General features: G+C 28.9%; 1 protein-coding gene across 1 annotated transcript; it reads left to right on the top strand.

The window, feature by feature from the left end:
- The first annotated feature begins 12101 nt into the window (after positions 1-12101).
- Positions 12102-13905, top strand: LOC108478606 (NAC domain-containing protein 6-like). The gene is made up of 3 exons (XM_017781073.2): positions 12102-12554; positions 12643-12911; positions 13024-13905. The coding sequence occupies exons 1-3, from the start codon at positions 12371-12373 to the stop codon at positions 13444-13446; spliced, it is 876 nt and encodes a 291-aa protein (XP_017636562.1). The 5' UTR covers positions 12102-12370; the 3' UTR covers positions 13447-13905.
- Positions 13906-14754: the final 849 nt, after the last annotated feature.

The following is a 14754-nucleotide window of genomic DNA, read 5'->3' on the forward strand; positions in this document are numbered from 1 at the left end:
TAACTTAATCGACATTAATCTAAACTTGTTAAATATATATTTAATTAATTAATTTAAATTTAAATGAATTAAACTTATAAAAGGAAATTCTATTACTTAATTAAAATATAATGAGTTCACATACAATTAAATCATTAAATTCTAAATTTTATATTGATTTTTATTAATAAAATATCTAAAAAAGTTTAATAATTTATGGATAAAAATATAGTATATATAAATTTAAACTTCATATAAGCTATCAATATAAGTGATCAAAAGTTTTACCCTTTTATCAAAAAAAAAGAAAAGAAAAGTTTTACCCTTTTAAGAATAGAAAAATATTTTTTTATAATTTTTAAATTTAAGCTTGAATTTATGATAGCTTAATAGCGTAATTAATACATAAGTCTACTTGGCCTATTTTAAAATGTCATCATTATTTTAACCTCAAAATTATAACAGGTTTGGAAGCTAATTCATCAATATTAAATCATTAAATTATATTTTTTAACATTAAAACTATAACAAGTTTGGAAAATAAAATTATAACAAGTCTCTAATGATAGGTGATAAAAAGGGCATAATACCAATAACTCATTAATGGTGGTATATAACAGCCTCTCGAATATCACATTTCAAACATAAAGAAAAATAAATATCTTTAAAGATATATAGATTAATAAAAATATTTTTTCATATTAAGAATGAACCAAAATAAATGGTTGTCCAAATACATCTAAACATGGACACCTAATTGTCCAGATTTATTCCAGATGTGTTTTTTTATTACTTTTATATATTTTTACTTTTTTAGAAATATCAATTTTATTTTTTGTATTTATGTTTGACGCTAGAATTTTGAGAGGTTGACTTATGACACCGTCGAATTATTTATCAGTGTCATGTACGCAAACTAACAATGCTGATGTGGAGGTACCAAAATATGTGATAGAATATAAGTTCATGTATCGATTAGGTCCAAAAAAATAAGGTACCAACTAGGCATAAATGGGCAAACTCAGGGGGCAAAATATATATTAACCCTTGTATAAATATAATTATTACATGAAATAAACGGTTTTAATGATCTGTGAATTTAATCAAATCAAAACAACATCATTTACACACTTGCACAAAATAAAAAGTTTATTTATTACATTGCACAATATGAGATTTATCTCCGCATCTTAAATTAGGTTAATATTCGAACTACCCTTTCAATTCATTTTTATATATGAAAAATTCAATAGATAAACCTTAAAATTATACATGAAGTTTAGTTTAATATGTAATTTTATACAACAATTTTAGTTTTGTATAATTTTATACAAGAAAGTTTGATTTGATCAAATTCTAATGAACTATATTAACACAATTATTGATGTAATGTTATTTTATATCTATACATGCATACACAAATAGTTATTTTAATCCAATATAAATATAAATTAATGTATTTATTTCTTTAAATGTGTATAATTAAATCAAAATTAAAGTTTTATGTATACGATTGAAGCATAATCGAAGTTTCATGTGTATAGTTGCACCAAATCAAAATTCAGATATTAAATTCAGATATCAAAATTAATGTGTATAAGGGCTGCTTTCAAACTTTTTGCATTCATTTACTTAGCATTGGAAGAGAATAAATACTTAAATTGGTAATTGAGAGATGAATTGAAAGCATGTTTCACTTTCAAAACATTTTAACATTCTTCTTTAGATATTGAAGCTGAAAGTGTAATAGTATTATAGCCATCTAATTTTGTCCCTTAGTTTGGACTTTGAACTCATTCAGGGATTTTAATAAGGATTGAATTTTAAAGATTTTAAATTGAATTAAGAATTTTTGCAAGGAAAATTGCTAATCGAGTCCCTATGCTTTTTATATTTTTTAATTTTAAAAGCAAACCTTTTGTTTTTAATATTTGGTTGAATTTAATTTGGTTTTATTTACTTTAAGTTTAAAATTTTCAGAATTTCATTTAAAAGGAATATATTTTTGTAATTAAATAAAATTTGATTTCTCTTTATTTTGATTGTTAAATTTTAATTTAATTTTACTTGCAAATTTTTGTCATGCATTTTTGGTTGAATAATTGTTTTCATTAGTGCATTAATTTTATTTTGGCATAATCATTTTTGTGATTCACTTTTTATTATTTTTGATTCTTTTGATCATGCTTCTTATTACTTTTTTGAAAATATTCTTGGAATTTTGATAATTTGTTATTAGTGAAATTGTTATAGATTTTAGGTCTCTTCATTTTTATTTAATTTGTTTTGGATTTTAATATCCTTAGATTTAAATTAAGTTTGTTATAAATTTTAGATCTTCTTCTTTTTTTTAGATTGGTTTTTATGTTCAATTAGATCCCAATTTTACAATTTTTTATTTTTCCTTTATTTCATTTTTAGCTTTAGATTTTAGAATTTTAAGTTTTAATAGAATTAATTAGATTTTAGGTTTGAATAGATTGTATTACTTTAGAATTTAGATAGGAATTTTCATTGGATTCAATTTTATCTTTATTTTAGACTTAGTGTTTAGGTATTAAGTTTTTATTATATTTAATTTTATTTTAGTAAAAATTTAGGTTTTAAAATTATTAGAATCATTTATAACTGTTATGACTTGATTTTCATCGATATAAAAAATTTGATTTCGAGGTTAAATATTATGTGGACTCAAAATTTTTTAGTTAAACATCTATGAGACGAACACGGTATTAGAAAATAGAATTATTTAGTAAATTACTAAATAGGTCATTAAATAAAAGAAAGAAATAATCAAGGAATTAAGCAAATTCTTACGTTATAATTATATCAAGGAATGAAAAGTAATAATACCATTACCAAAACTAACTTAGTGGAAGACGTAGTGTTTGCCCATCAAATTCCACTACCCATGGCTTAAATTAATTTGTAACCTTTAGATTTGTTATGATCAAGGTTAATTGGTAATTATAAATGATGAATAAAAGGAAAAAGAAAATATGATGAGAAGAACATTGTCATTTATTCATCTGTCACTTGCGGCATGAAAAAAGAAGAAGAAAATTTTCACTTGTTTCATTCTTGCATGCCGTGAGATAAATTAGAGAATTGGGAAGTTCTGTTTTCAAATTTTGATTAAATTCTTAGCTAGAATTGTTAAATAAGTACAGTCCAACAAATAGATTGTGAAATTGTTAAAAGTATTATTAGTTAAATATTATTGAATTTATGTTAGGTTAGTGAGAAATGGGTTGAACTAAGTGTGAAGATTATGTTATTAGCTAGTTTGAGATCTCTAGTGTAAAATTTCAAAAATTGGATTTAGTTTTGATCGGGTAGATTATATAAAATGGAAATTCCAGATATTAGTGATGTTAAAAATTGAATATCGATAATGAAAATGTAGAAAGATCGCAAAGAAAAAAAAATAGAACACACAAATTTTACGTGAAAACCCTTTCAGGAAAAATCATGGGCAGAGGAGAAGAAAATTCATTAATGTCGAATTCGGATGTACCGATGAACATTGGGTGTATTCATATTTAGCACTGGATATATGAATATTACTTCGATAGTTCTCTAGAGCACCGGGTGTCCATGAGAACGTATCGGAGAGCACTGGGTGCATTTTATATTTATGTTCAATTAGCAGGGAGGATGATAATATAAGTATAACGTGTTGCATAATATAGATGTGTGTTATAACTATGAAAATGGTAAACATACTATTTAATTATTGATATCGTGTGGAAACTTGAATAACAAGTGAAAGAATAAGAAAGATTATAAGGCGAGAGCCTTGAGGACATAACGATTGGTACCATACGAAATATATATCGAATCACAATGATCTTGAAAAAACACTAAATAACGAAGTTCTGAAGTAATAATTTGCACTACAGTTGTTTATAATTATTTTAGTAGCTTGATATTTGCTTGTTATGTATAAGTATTGTTATCATATTATGTAAGCACTACTAAGCTCTTTTGCGAATTTATTGTTTCTATGCTGAGGTGACGATTAGACTTTGGACTAATTGAGGAGTGTTAGCAGCATCCATAGCTAAATATTTATGAAGTTTCTTTACGTGTGTGAGCTAAATTCGGAAAGTAACTCACAAATAATTCTTCATGAGTCTTGATTGGAACCGTTTAACAAAAATATTGGGCCTAACTTATACTTTGAACCCAAGACCACGTTACAATTCTTGAAAGTCTATCTTTAAAGTAAAGCACTTTGAACTCAAGACTACGTTGCAACTCTTGAAAGTCTATTTTTGATCTTCAAATTAAAAAATAAAGCTTTAAAAAAAAAAAGATGAACAAAGGAAATGAACTTTAGAGTGAGAACTTAGAAATGGGAAATCTTGAGTGATCCCAAAACAAAAAACAAAAGAAGAAGATATGAAATGCTTCTGGGAATAATGAAGATCCTCAAAGGAAATTGATCCCTTGCTTAAACACACACACATTAGCCTATCTTAGCCTTTCTTTGGCAACCAAAATCCAAGCCAATGTTACATACTTGAAATACCATTTTGATTAATTGTGAATATATACTTGAATTGAAGATTCATTTAGTGAAAGAGAATATGATTTTGATGCAACCAAAGCAAGAAAGTTTGTCTATGATAGGGAGATCAATTTTTTGAGGATGCATTGATTTCGGAGATAATTTGAATCTAGATGTTGTGGGGTTGTTTCTACTTGAAAAAAAGGAGAAGAAAAAGAAAAAAGTAGGTATTAGAATAAAGAAATAGAACAAATTTGGGGCATGCGGTCTTTTTTTTTCCCTTTCTTTTGGGCATAGTACCAAAAAAGGTTCATTTCCTAAATTATTTATGGAAATGGGCTGCTCCAAAAATAATTACTAGAATGGACTGAAAACACTAAAGCGTACTGCCATGAACATGTTTTCAGGGGAAAACATAGAAAAGTGCACTGACGAAGATGCATTTTGCCCCATGTCAGCAAAAGCTAGTTGACGTGGACGCGCTTTTGCCCGTGTTTAGACTAAATTGTCAAAAAATGTCATTTTTTAAAATATTACAAAAATAGACTATTTTTTAGAAAATTTATGAGAATAAGCTTTTATAAAGACCCAAAGTGACGGCACCAATTTTTATTTTTATTTTTTGGTGCCACCAATTAATGTGGAAATAAAACTTACAAAACAGATATTTATATAAACCCAAAGTCTCATTTTCTTTGTTTTCTTAAGTAATATGGGATGTGAGATATGTGTATATATATAGATTCATGAATAAGTTTGCAGTTTGTTCCTAGACAATGTGGGATTCATTCCTCTTTTAATTAACAACATGAAGATTAAAGGCTACACTATATTTTATATTTTTTACAAAACAATTTTTTTTATATTTTGTTAACATTTTCTTATATCATAAAATTATCTTTTGAGATCTTTAATCTTGTTACATTTTAGAATTGTTAACATATACAAAAGGACCATTAAAAGAAGAAGAACAAATTGCATATATAAAACTTGTAAATACAGTAATCTTCTATTCAATTTTAAATGTTTTAAGTTAATATACATGCAATTCTAATTTTTAAAATAATTTTCTATTATTTCAATTTAAAAGCTATACTTTTAATTAATTAATTAATTATTTTATTTTATGTTGTGAATGTTTGATTAATAAATAAATGGTGAGTACTTTGGTACTCAAATAATTTTTTGTAATTTTAAAAATTGATATTTCCTTTTTAAATATATATTTTTAATATTTAATTATACTCATTAATTTTTAATCCTAATTTTAATTTAATTTTCATCACCTAATGAATACTGATAAATTTATTTTAGATGTATTTTGACTAGATAGATAATCTCTTTAAACATAGTATATAATTATGTTAAATAAGTTTTTTATAGAAATATATAATATACATAAAATATAATAATTTTTTCATATTTTTATATCTAGATTAAATTACAGGAGTAGTCACTTAACTATAATTTTTGGCTATCGAATTATAAAAATTTACAAAATGATCACTCAAGTATTAATAATTTTTAAATATTTATTTTTAAAGACTGAAAACAAGGGAAATTAGACTTTAAGTCTATATAAAGATTTATTTTATAAATTTTATTTCCATATTAATTGATAGCACCTTAAAATAAAAAAATAGTTTGCTACTTTGGATCTTTATAAAGACTTATTTTCGTAATTTTTTTAAAAATAATCTATTTTTGTAATATTTTAATAAAATGACATTTTTTTAAAATTTAGTCCGAGCATAGGGGCAAAGCCAGAAAAACATTTTGGGGGGCGGATGAAATTTTAATTTATTATAGTTTTTATCTTTATTATTTGTAAAGGATTAAATCAAATTTTTATAATTTTAGGGGGACGAAGTGCAATTTTACTTTTACTAATTTAAAATTTTTAAAAAAGCTTAAGGGCCTAAAAAATAATTTTACATTTTAGGTGGGCCGAGGCCCATGCCAGCCCCCTGGCTTCTCCCCTGTCCGAGCGCGTCCACATCAGTCGTGCGTCACATCAAGTTTTAAATTTTAAAATATTTATTTTAAAAGAAACAAATTTTGGTAATTAAATAAAATTTAATTCCTCTTTATTTTGATTATTCATATTTATTTTAAAATTATCTTTTTGGAAATATTCTTGGAATTTTAGTAATCTGTTATTAGTGAAATTCTTATTTAGATTTTAGTTTTCTTCATATTTGATTTAAATTTTTTATTTTAGATTTTAATATCCTTAGATTTAATTTATGTTTGATATAAATTTTAAATATTCCTTAGATTTACTTATTTTTTAGATTTTAGATTTTAGGTTTTTAGGTTAAATTAGATCCCACTTTTAGAATTTCAGATTTTTCCTTTATTTAGATTTAATTAGATTTTAGTTTAAAGGTGGATTTATTTCATTTTTAACCGTAGAATTTAGATTCTAGGTTCGAATAGAATTAACTAGATTGTTATTTTAGAATTTGGGTAAGCTTATTATTTTTTCTCACATAATTAAGAAAATTTATAAAATGATTAATCAACTGTTTAATTTTATATTTTTGGTCACCTAATTATCTTGGATTTTTAGTATTTCTATTTTTATGTCACTCACTAGTGATAAAAAACAAAATTAAATAATTAGATAATCATTTTATAACTTTTTATAATTGAATGACAAAAAAAAAACTAGAATTAGGTGACTTACAAGATTGTTTATCGTTACATTATTCACGTTATGAAATATATTACAAATACATCATTTGGTTTATATATTTAAATATGGATATACAATTGTTAACACATCAATCTTATCAAAATCTTAGATCATAAGTAGACTTGTCCTAGTGGCTCGACTTGAAGGCCTGCCCGAAAAGTGGGAGTAGTTGAGTAAAAATATAGGCTCGAAAAATGAGTATGAACAAAAAAATAAGACTCGTTTAAAAATGGGCCGGGCCTCGAGTAAGGCTTTTTGGCCCGACCCGAATATGCAAAAAAAAAAACTGTTGCTTTTCTTTGTTTTTTTTTACTCTTTTTTTAACTATTTTCTTGTTATTTTTTCACTATTTTGCTATCATTTTACTATTATGTTGTCATTATTTGGATATTGTATAACTCTTATTTTAGTGTTAATTTTGTTACTATTATAGAGACATTTGTTTGTTAAATTGTATCAATCTTAGTGTTATTTAAGTATACATATGTATATTTTAATTTATTTTTAATTTTTGAGAAAAATTTATTTTAATATTTTAATATTTTTGATGTATTATATTTTTTTAAAAATTGTATAATAAATAATATAAAAAATTAATACAGTGTGCAATTTGAGCCTTGATTTAGCATTTTATTCGGGTTGAGCTTGGGCAAAATATTACGCCCTTTTTTCGAGTCAAGTCCGGGTCTAAGATTTTGATTGGACCCAGCTCAGTCCATAGACACCTCTAATCATAAGTAAACATATATAAACAAAAATCTATATTTAAACACGAAAACAATTAGCATAATTTTTAAGCATTTGACAATATTTTATTTAATTTTTTATTAAATTTTTTTGAAAGTATTAAAATATTGATCTTTCAAGCACAAGTAAAAAATTGTATATCGAGTTGTTGCTTCAACAAGAAAATTATCCATGTAGACTATTTGACCTATTTTTTTTTTAAATAAGATCGTGCTGATAATAAATTATAAAACTAAAATAATAACAACAAAGATAAGAGAATATTGGCCAAAATGATATTTTAATCTTCCTTTTTACTTGTATATCGTATGAACTTGTACATGATCACTGTTTATAGGCTCAACCATCAACATTTTAGGGGCTTTTTTACCCAAATATTATAAAATAAAACAAAAAATTCAAAAATGATATCCCACCTCGATTAATTACGGGAATGGATTGTTTGGGGGGGTGGAGGGTGGTGCAAAGGCGACACCACCCATTTTTTTTTATAATGACAAAAATCAGTTAACCAACAAAATAATAATATTATATTGATGGAAGGAAGCTAGTAGGCAGCACCAAAATAACCCGTATAAACCAATACAATCCGAACTGGTGGTGCCTACTTGACAGGCGGCACCAAAGCCTAAATAAGAGCAGGAGATTTTATCAACCTTGGATCTATTTGAGAAATTGGTCCTCAGTAACATATGTTTTCTCAAGGGTTTTGCCAATCAACTTCTCCTACAGAGCAATGAGCTCGTTAAATGAATAGGTGTTCTTGGAAGACCTGATGAATAGAGTCTTGTCCAATGTTCTGGGGTCATTGACAACTTTGATGGTGTAGGTTCCAATATCAGCTTCATGGTTGAAAACAACTGCAAATGGTGATGGTAGATGCTTTGTTTAATCTCTAAAACTAAGCAGTCATCAAGTTTCTGATTAGAAATGATTTGTTTACCTTTAGGTTTTGGTGTCACCTGTCAGGTAGGCACCACCAGTTCTCAGGTTGTGTTGGGTTATACGGGTTATTTTGGTGTCGCCAACTAGCTACTCTCCATCAATATAATTTTTTTTTGGTCAATTGATTTCTACCACTGTCAGAAAAAATAGGTGGTGTGGCCCCTGCACCACCTTCCACCCCTAAATAGTCTATTCCCGTAATTAATCAGGGTGGGATACCATTTTCGAATTTTTTATTTTATTTTATAATATTTTGGTAAAAAAGCCACATTTTGGTGAAACTTCTATTTTCTAATGTGTGCATGTTACCAAAGTGTTCAATGACTAGATTTATTGTATAGATTATTATGAAAGTGTATCTTCTCATTTAAAAAATGTGACTTAATTTTCTCTTCAATCTCTATTACTGTATTTTATTCTTTAGAATTGTAATAATTGTATATAAACATTCTCTTACATAAAATACTTTTATATTCTTAATATTTAGAAAGAAACAAGTAGCAAGAATAATTAATTCAACTCAATTTTAATTGTAAAAGATTAGAAGACTAAAAGTGTAACACCCCAAACCCGGCCTAGACTAAATGACTGAATCCGAAGATGTCACATGGAAAGATTTTGAAAACAGGCTGAGTTGATTATAAAACCCACATTCCTTTGTGTTTAATACAGAAAACATTATTTTAACAGTTTATTTGTCAATTACTTATTACAGCGGAAGCTTTAATCATTCGTGTTTGAAAACGCAGTTATGTTTTTAGAAAAATATTGTTTGCATAAAACCGTTGTTTCCAATAAAACGTTTTACCAAAGCAATTAAATCAGAAATGACCAGTTAAAAATCAAACAGTCTAGAGAGTCTCAAAATTTACCAACTCTCAAATGATTACCAAAAATATAAATAAAAACCAACTTTAATCAATTTTACGAAAAAAGTGGTCACCGCTGAGTCCCGCTGCACCGATCTGCCTAAAACTGTGGATTACTTGACAAACAAACAAGCAGATTTGAGTTTACGTAAACTTAGTGTGTAACCCAATAAAATTAAACATGCAAGCATACAATCATCATATATAGAACCAGTACAGATACAGATACGTACATCATGTCCTTTTCAGATAAAGTAGTAGAATCAGATACAGATATGCATAATCCTACCCTCATCCTCTACATACCTTCTCCATTCATCCTATCACACTATGTGGGGTTAAAAACACCTACTCATCCCTACACACCACATCGTGTCATTAAAACACATATCAAATATAATATGTAGTCAAGTTTCCAGAATATAAGCGTTTAACGCCGATCAGAATACTTCCTCCTCATATACAAATCCCACATCAAAAAAATTACAGAGCATACGTACAAAATTTAACATGCTTACATAAAAAAATAACAGATATGCATGACATAATCATACTCAGAATAGTGTTTCAGTCTAACAGACCACATAGTTTTAGGGTTTAGCAAGCCTTTACAGACCCTACAGTAAGCCCACAGTCGATTAGGACGACCTGTGCTACCCTACGAAAAATTTCAGTATAACGGGCCCAGACGCCCGTGTGGCCCACACACCCAGATTGGCCTTGCCCGTGTCGCCCAAACGGCCTGGCCTAGAATCCGTACGCTCGTGTGTTTACCCGTGTGGGCCCACTCGCCCATGTGGCCCACGCGCCCAAATTGGTGTTGCCCGTGTGGCCCACACGGCCACACTCTAGCCACTACACGACCGTGTGCTGCACACGACCATGCCTTCGTTGACCACACGGCTGTGTATTCGCACATGGCCTACCACACGGGGCGACCACAAGCCCGTGTGGTGTCGACAGTTTCTTTTTTTTGGCTTTTGCCGAAGCTTTGTTTTCTGTGTTTTGGGTACACTCCTGATATCATCTCGATGCAACAACACTCCTGAGTACTCCGAGACCTAAAAACAGAATACCCACAACAAATTTAGCCAACAACTCACAACCCTTCAAAAATAAACCTAAAGATGTGCATACACTTACCACCAACACACGCATTTACTCACATCAATTCGACCGTTGAATAGAATCTGTTGTTTCACCCACTTCTCCTACGCATAAGATATCGCAAAGATTCAACCTTTAGAAATCAACAATTAAAGAATGCCACCGCAAGCTAACTTACCGATTAAACCGAAATCAATGGTTCAAGGCGCACAAAAGCAAGGATTAGAGGCAGAGACGGAGAACAGAAGAAAAGAGTTTAATAATTTTCGTCAGAGAGTAAAGAAGATAAAAGAAAAAAATTTGGAGATTTTTTTTTTGATTTAGAAGAAGAAAAACATCAGAAGTTTTTGGGGGAAAGAAAATAAAGAATAAAATTAACAAAAAGATGACTACCAAATCTCAACTTCCTTAGAAACCCACACCACTGAAACCCTGACCCAAGGCCAAGCAAAATATAATACCCACGTCCATGGTAAGATTCAAACACAAGACCTTCAACATACAAACCTTCTTACCACTTGAATCAATAGACTCATTCTAATATAATTTTACAGATAATTAAATATAAGCCCACTGAACAAAAGTAAGGCTTGTATAAAAAAATAACCAAAATTTAGCAAAGGTGAGACTTAAACCCAAGACCTCTCATACACACCTAAAAAACCTAACTACTGAAACAAATACACAATTATATTAAAATCTTATAGAAGCAAAAATAAGAAATTTGGGACGTTACAGAAAGAACAACTAGAGGCGAGCTAATAGTAACTTTGGTTCCTTAAAAATGAAAATATTTAATTTAGTCTATTTAAAAATAATAAAATATAAGTTAATCTATATAAATTGTACTTTAATTCTCTTAAAATAAAAATATTTAATTTAGCCTTTTTAAAAATAATAAATTAATTTATAGTAAAACATTTTACCTTTTAAAATTTTATAATTCAATTTCGAAAATTTCTAGCTTTCTCACTGAACTAGAATCTACTTATCTCATATTATTTCAAAGATCGAAGTATTTGGTAGAAATTTCCTTGCAAAAACCTTACTATTATGGCTTGGGATTTCCAAGCAAAAGTCCACATACACAAAAATAAAAGGCGAAAAAAGAAAAAGGAGGTCAAGCAAGACCTGAAAAATCAGTCATCGTCTACCTCACACAAATCTAGCAAAGATTAATGAATTGCGACTTTATTGTGTATAAGCGTGTGGGTTCCACCATTTGTTAAAGACTTCAGTTTCCATTTTGTACAGATACTTTTAGGTTCTTTCATGATTTTCTTTGGTGATGACTTGGTCTTAATTTTGAAGCTTTTTCATCACAACATTTTAAACAGATACTTCTAATCTTTCACTTGTCCAAAACATTTATAAATCAGCAATTTCATCTAGCATCCTTATAAATATCCACCCAAGCCGGTGTCTTTTGCATGCAAAATCACTTTCTTTTTCTTTTAATTTCATTTTCAATATTAAGCCAAACTGAAACCCTGTAAAAATACTTATACCTCAATGAACTGCCAATCCAATTCTGATGATACCACCCTAGAGATGGAACTTCCGGGCTTTCGATTCCATCCAACAGAGGAAGAACTCCTTGGTTTTTACCTCAAAAACATGATTTACGGCAACAAGTTGCGTGATGATGTAATTGGATTTCTCAACATTTATCACCATGATCCCTCTGATTTGCCTGGTACATAAGTGTTCATTTGTTTGTTTAACCACATAGGAAAATATGATTGTTTAATATATATGTCTGATTCGGATGTTTTTTTTTATAGGATTGTCGAAGATTGGGGGGAGGGAATGGTATTTCTTTGTGCCTAGAGATAGGAAGCATGGCAATGGAGGGAGACCAAACCGGACGACTGAAAATGGGTACTGGAAAGCCACTGGTTCTGACCGGAAAATTGTGAGCTTATCAGATCCAAAGCGGATAACTGGCCTGAAAAAGACTCTTGTTTTCTATAAAGGGAGAGCTCCACGAGGAAACAAGACTGATTGGGTCATGAACGAGTATCGCCTCCCAGATGGTTGCTCCTTGCCTAAGGTAGCTTTTTTTTAAAAAAAAAGTTAATTTGCATTGAAACAGGATTGCTTAAATTACATTAGCAGACTTAAATGGAAGGTCTTGGGTCTTATTCTTCTATGATTGAATACAGGACATAGTTTTGTGCAAGATATACAGGAAAGCTACCTCCTTGAAAGTACTGGAGCAAAGAGCAGCATTGGAGGAAGAGTTGAAGGCAACGAACACAACAACTTCATCTCCATTGTCATCCTTACAGACCATCTCCTTTTGCAACCCAAAAGAAGATTTGGTGCCATCAATTTCTGAAACCAGAGAATTCTTCAAGAAAGAAATTGAAGAAGAAAAAGAACTGGTGGAAGAGAAAAAAGATAGAATAGCAAAGGAGAACAAAGTTTCTCCACCATCTCTGCATTTTCCTGTAGGCAATGAAAAATTGGCAGAGCTTCAATTGCCCAAAATTATAAATGACTGGACCCAGGATCAATTCTGGACTCAGCTAAATAGCCCTTGGTTTCAGAATCTGACACCATATGCAAACATCCTGAATTTCTAATACCCTAAGTTACTTTGCCAAGCCAAGCTTAATTTAGACTCTGATGTTGTTAATAAGCTTTAATCAGCTACTGCTATATCTCGGTACTTGGTTGGGGCCCCTCGGCTCACATTGAAGTTTTGGATGACCATTTCTTTTACTGTGTTCAAGCTTTAAATGAAAAAAAAAAAAAGGCACACATGTTCTACATCGAATTGATTGAACCTTGAAAATGTTTAATTATGGGCCAGCCTTGGTAAGATTGTCTTTGGATTCGGAAGAAAAGCAACCCAAAGATAAACTGAGAAGAATGATGATTGATGGGCCTATGTGGTTCAATGGGAAATGAAAGGGTATCAGTTGCGTGATGGTCTTGCCTTTGTAAAGGTTCCTTAATCTATTTTAGGGATAATGCCGGTTTGATTCGTTCGGTATTTTTTAAAATTTTAAATCATATATGATAATTTGATTTGGTTTTAATTGTTTTATATTAATTTTTGTTTTAAAATTTTAAATTTATTTTGACAAAATAAGTTTTATTTTATAGCTTTTGAATATTATTTGATAATATTTTAAAGCCTTTTTCATAAATATTTCAAATAAAATAATTTTTCAAAAACTTTTACATTATTTGCTCCATTTTAAATACAAATATTTATTTTTATCATAAAATTAAAATTAATTAAAAGTAAATAAAAATAGAATTTAATTCAATTTTGAGTAATTGCAATTTTAATTTGCATTCTATAAAACGTCTAAATACCTTAGCTTGAATTGATTTGTGATTAAAGGCTTAGCTTATTTCACATTTTTCTAATACTTATGGGGATTTTTCATGTCCAATAATTAAGGGAAAATAATGGACAATAGAAATGTTGTTAATTAAAGTGAATGATGCATTTTTAGATGTCACTCGTTGTTTATAACAAAAATTCTCTAAGACACCGAAATAAAATAAAAGCAAACATCGAAAACAAAGGAGCACTAATCGAACAGAAAAACCACAAGGAACTAAGTGTTTAAGTAGATATTTTCAAAATGTATTGTATTACTCAAGAATGAATTGAAGTGGTTACAAAGGAAAGAGAAGAGCTCTATTTATAGTTGAGCTCCTCATGATCCAACGACCTACTTTAGGGATTTACAAGATTTCCTAATATTACAAGATCTTCATCCTGGTAAAATAAAATTACTGAAGTGTTTACATATTCACCAGATTAAGTAGATGGGCCTTCAATCTTTCAAAGTAATGGGTCAGTATTATTGGGCCAAATGACCCTTAATCGCGAGCTCCTTTGCACAGCTCGTGACACATGCACATAGAAAATT

Source organism: Gossypium arboreum, chromosome 12 (genome assembly GCF_025698485.1).
Source record: "Gossypium arboreum isolate Shixiya-1 chromosome 12, ASM2569848v2, whole genome shotgun sequence".
Lineage (NCBI taxonomy): Eukaryota > Viridiplantae > Streptophyta > Magnoliopsida > Malvales > Malvaceae > Gossypium > Gossypium arboreum.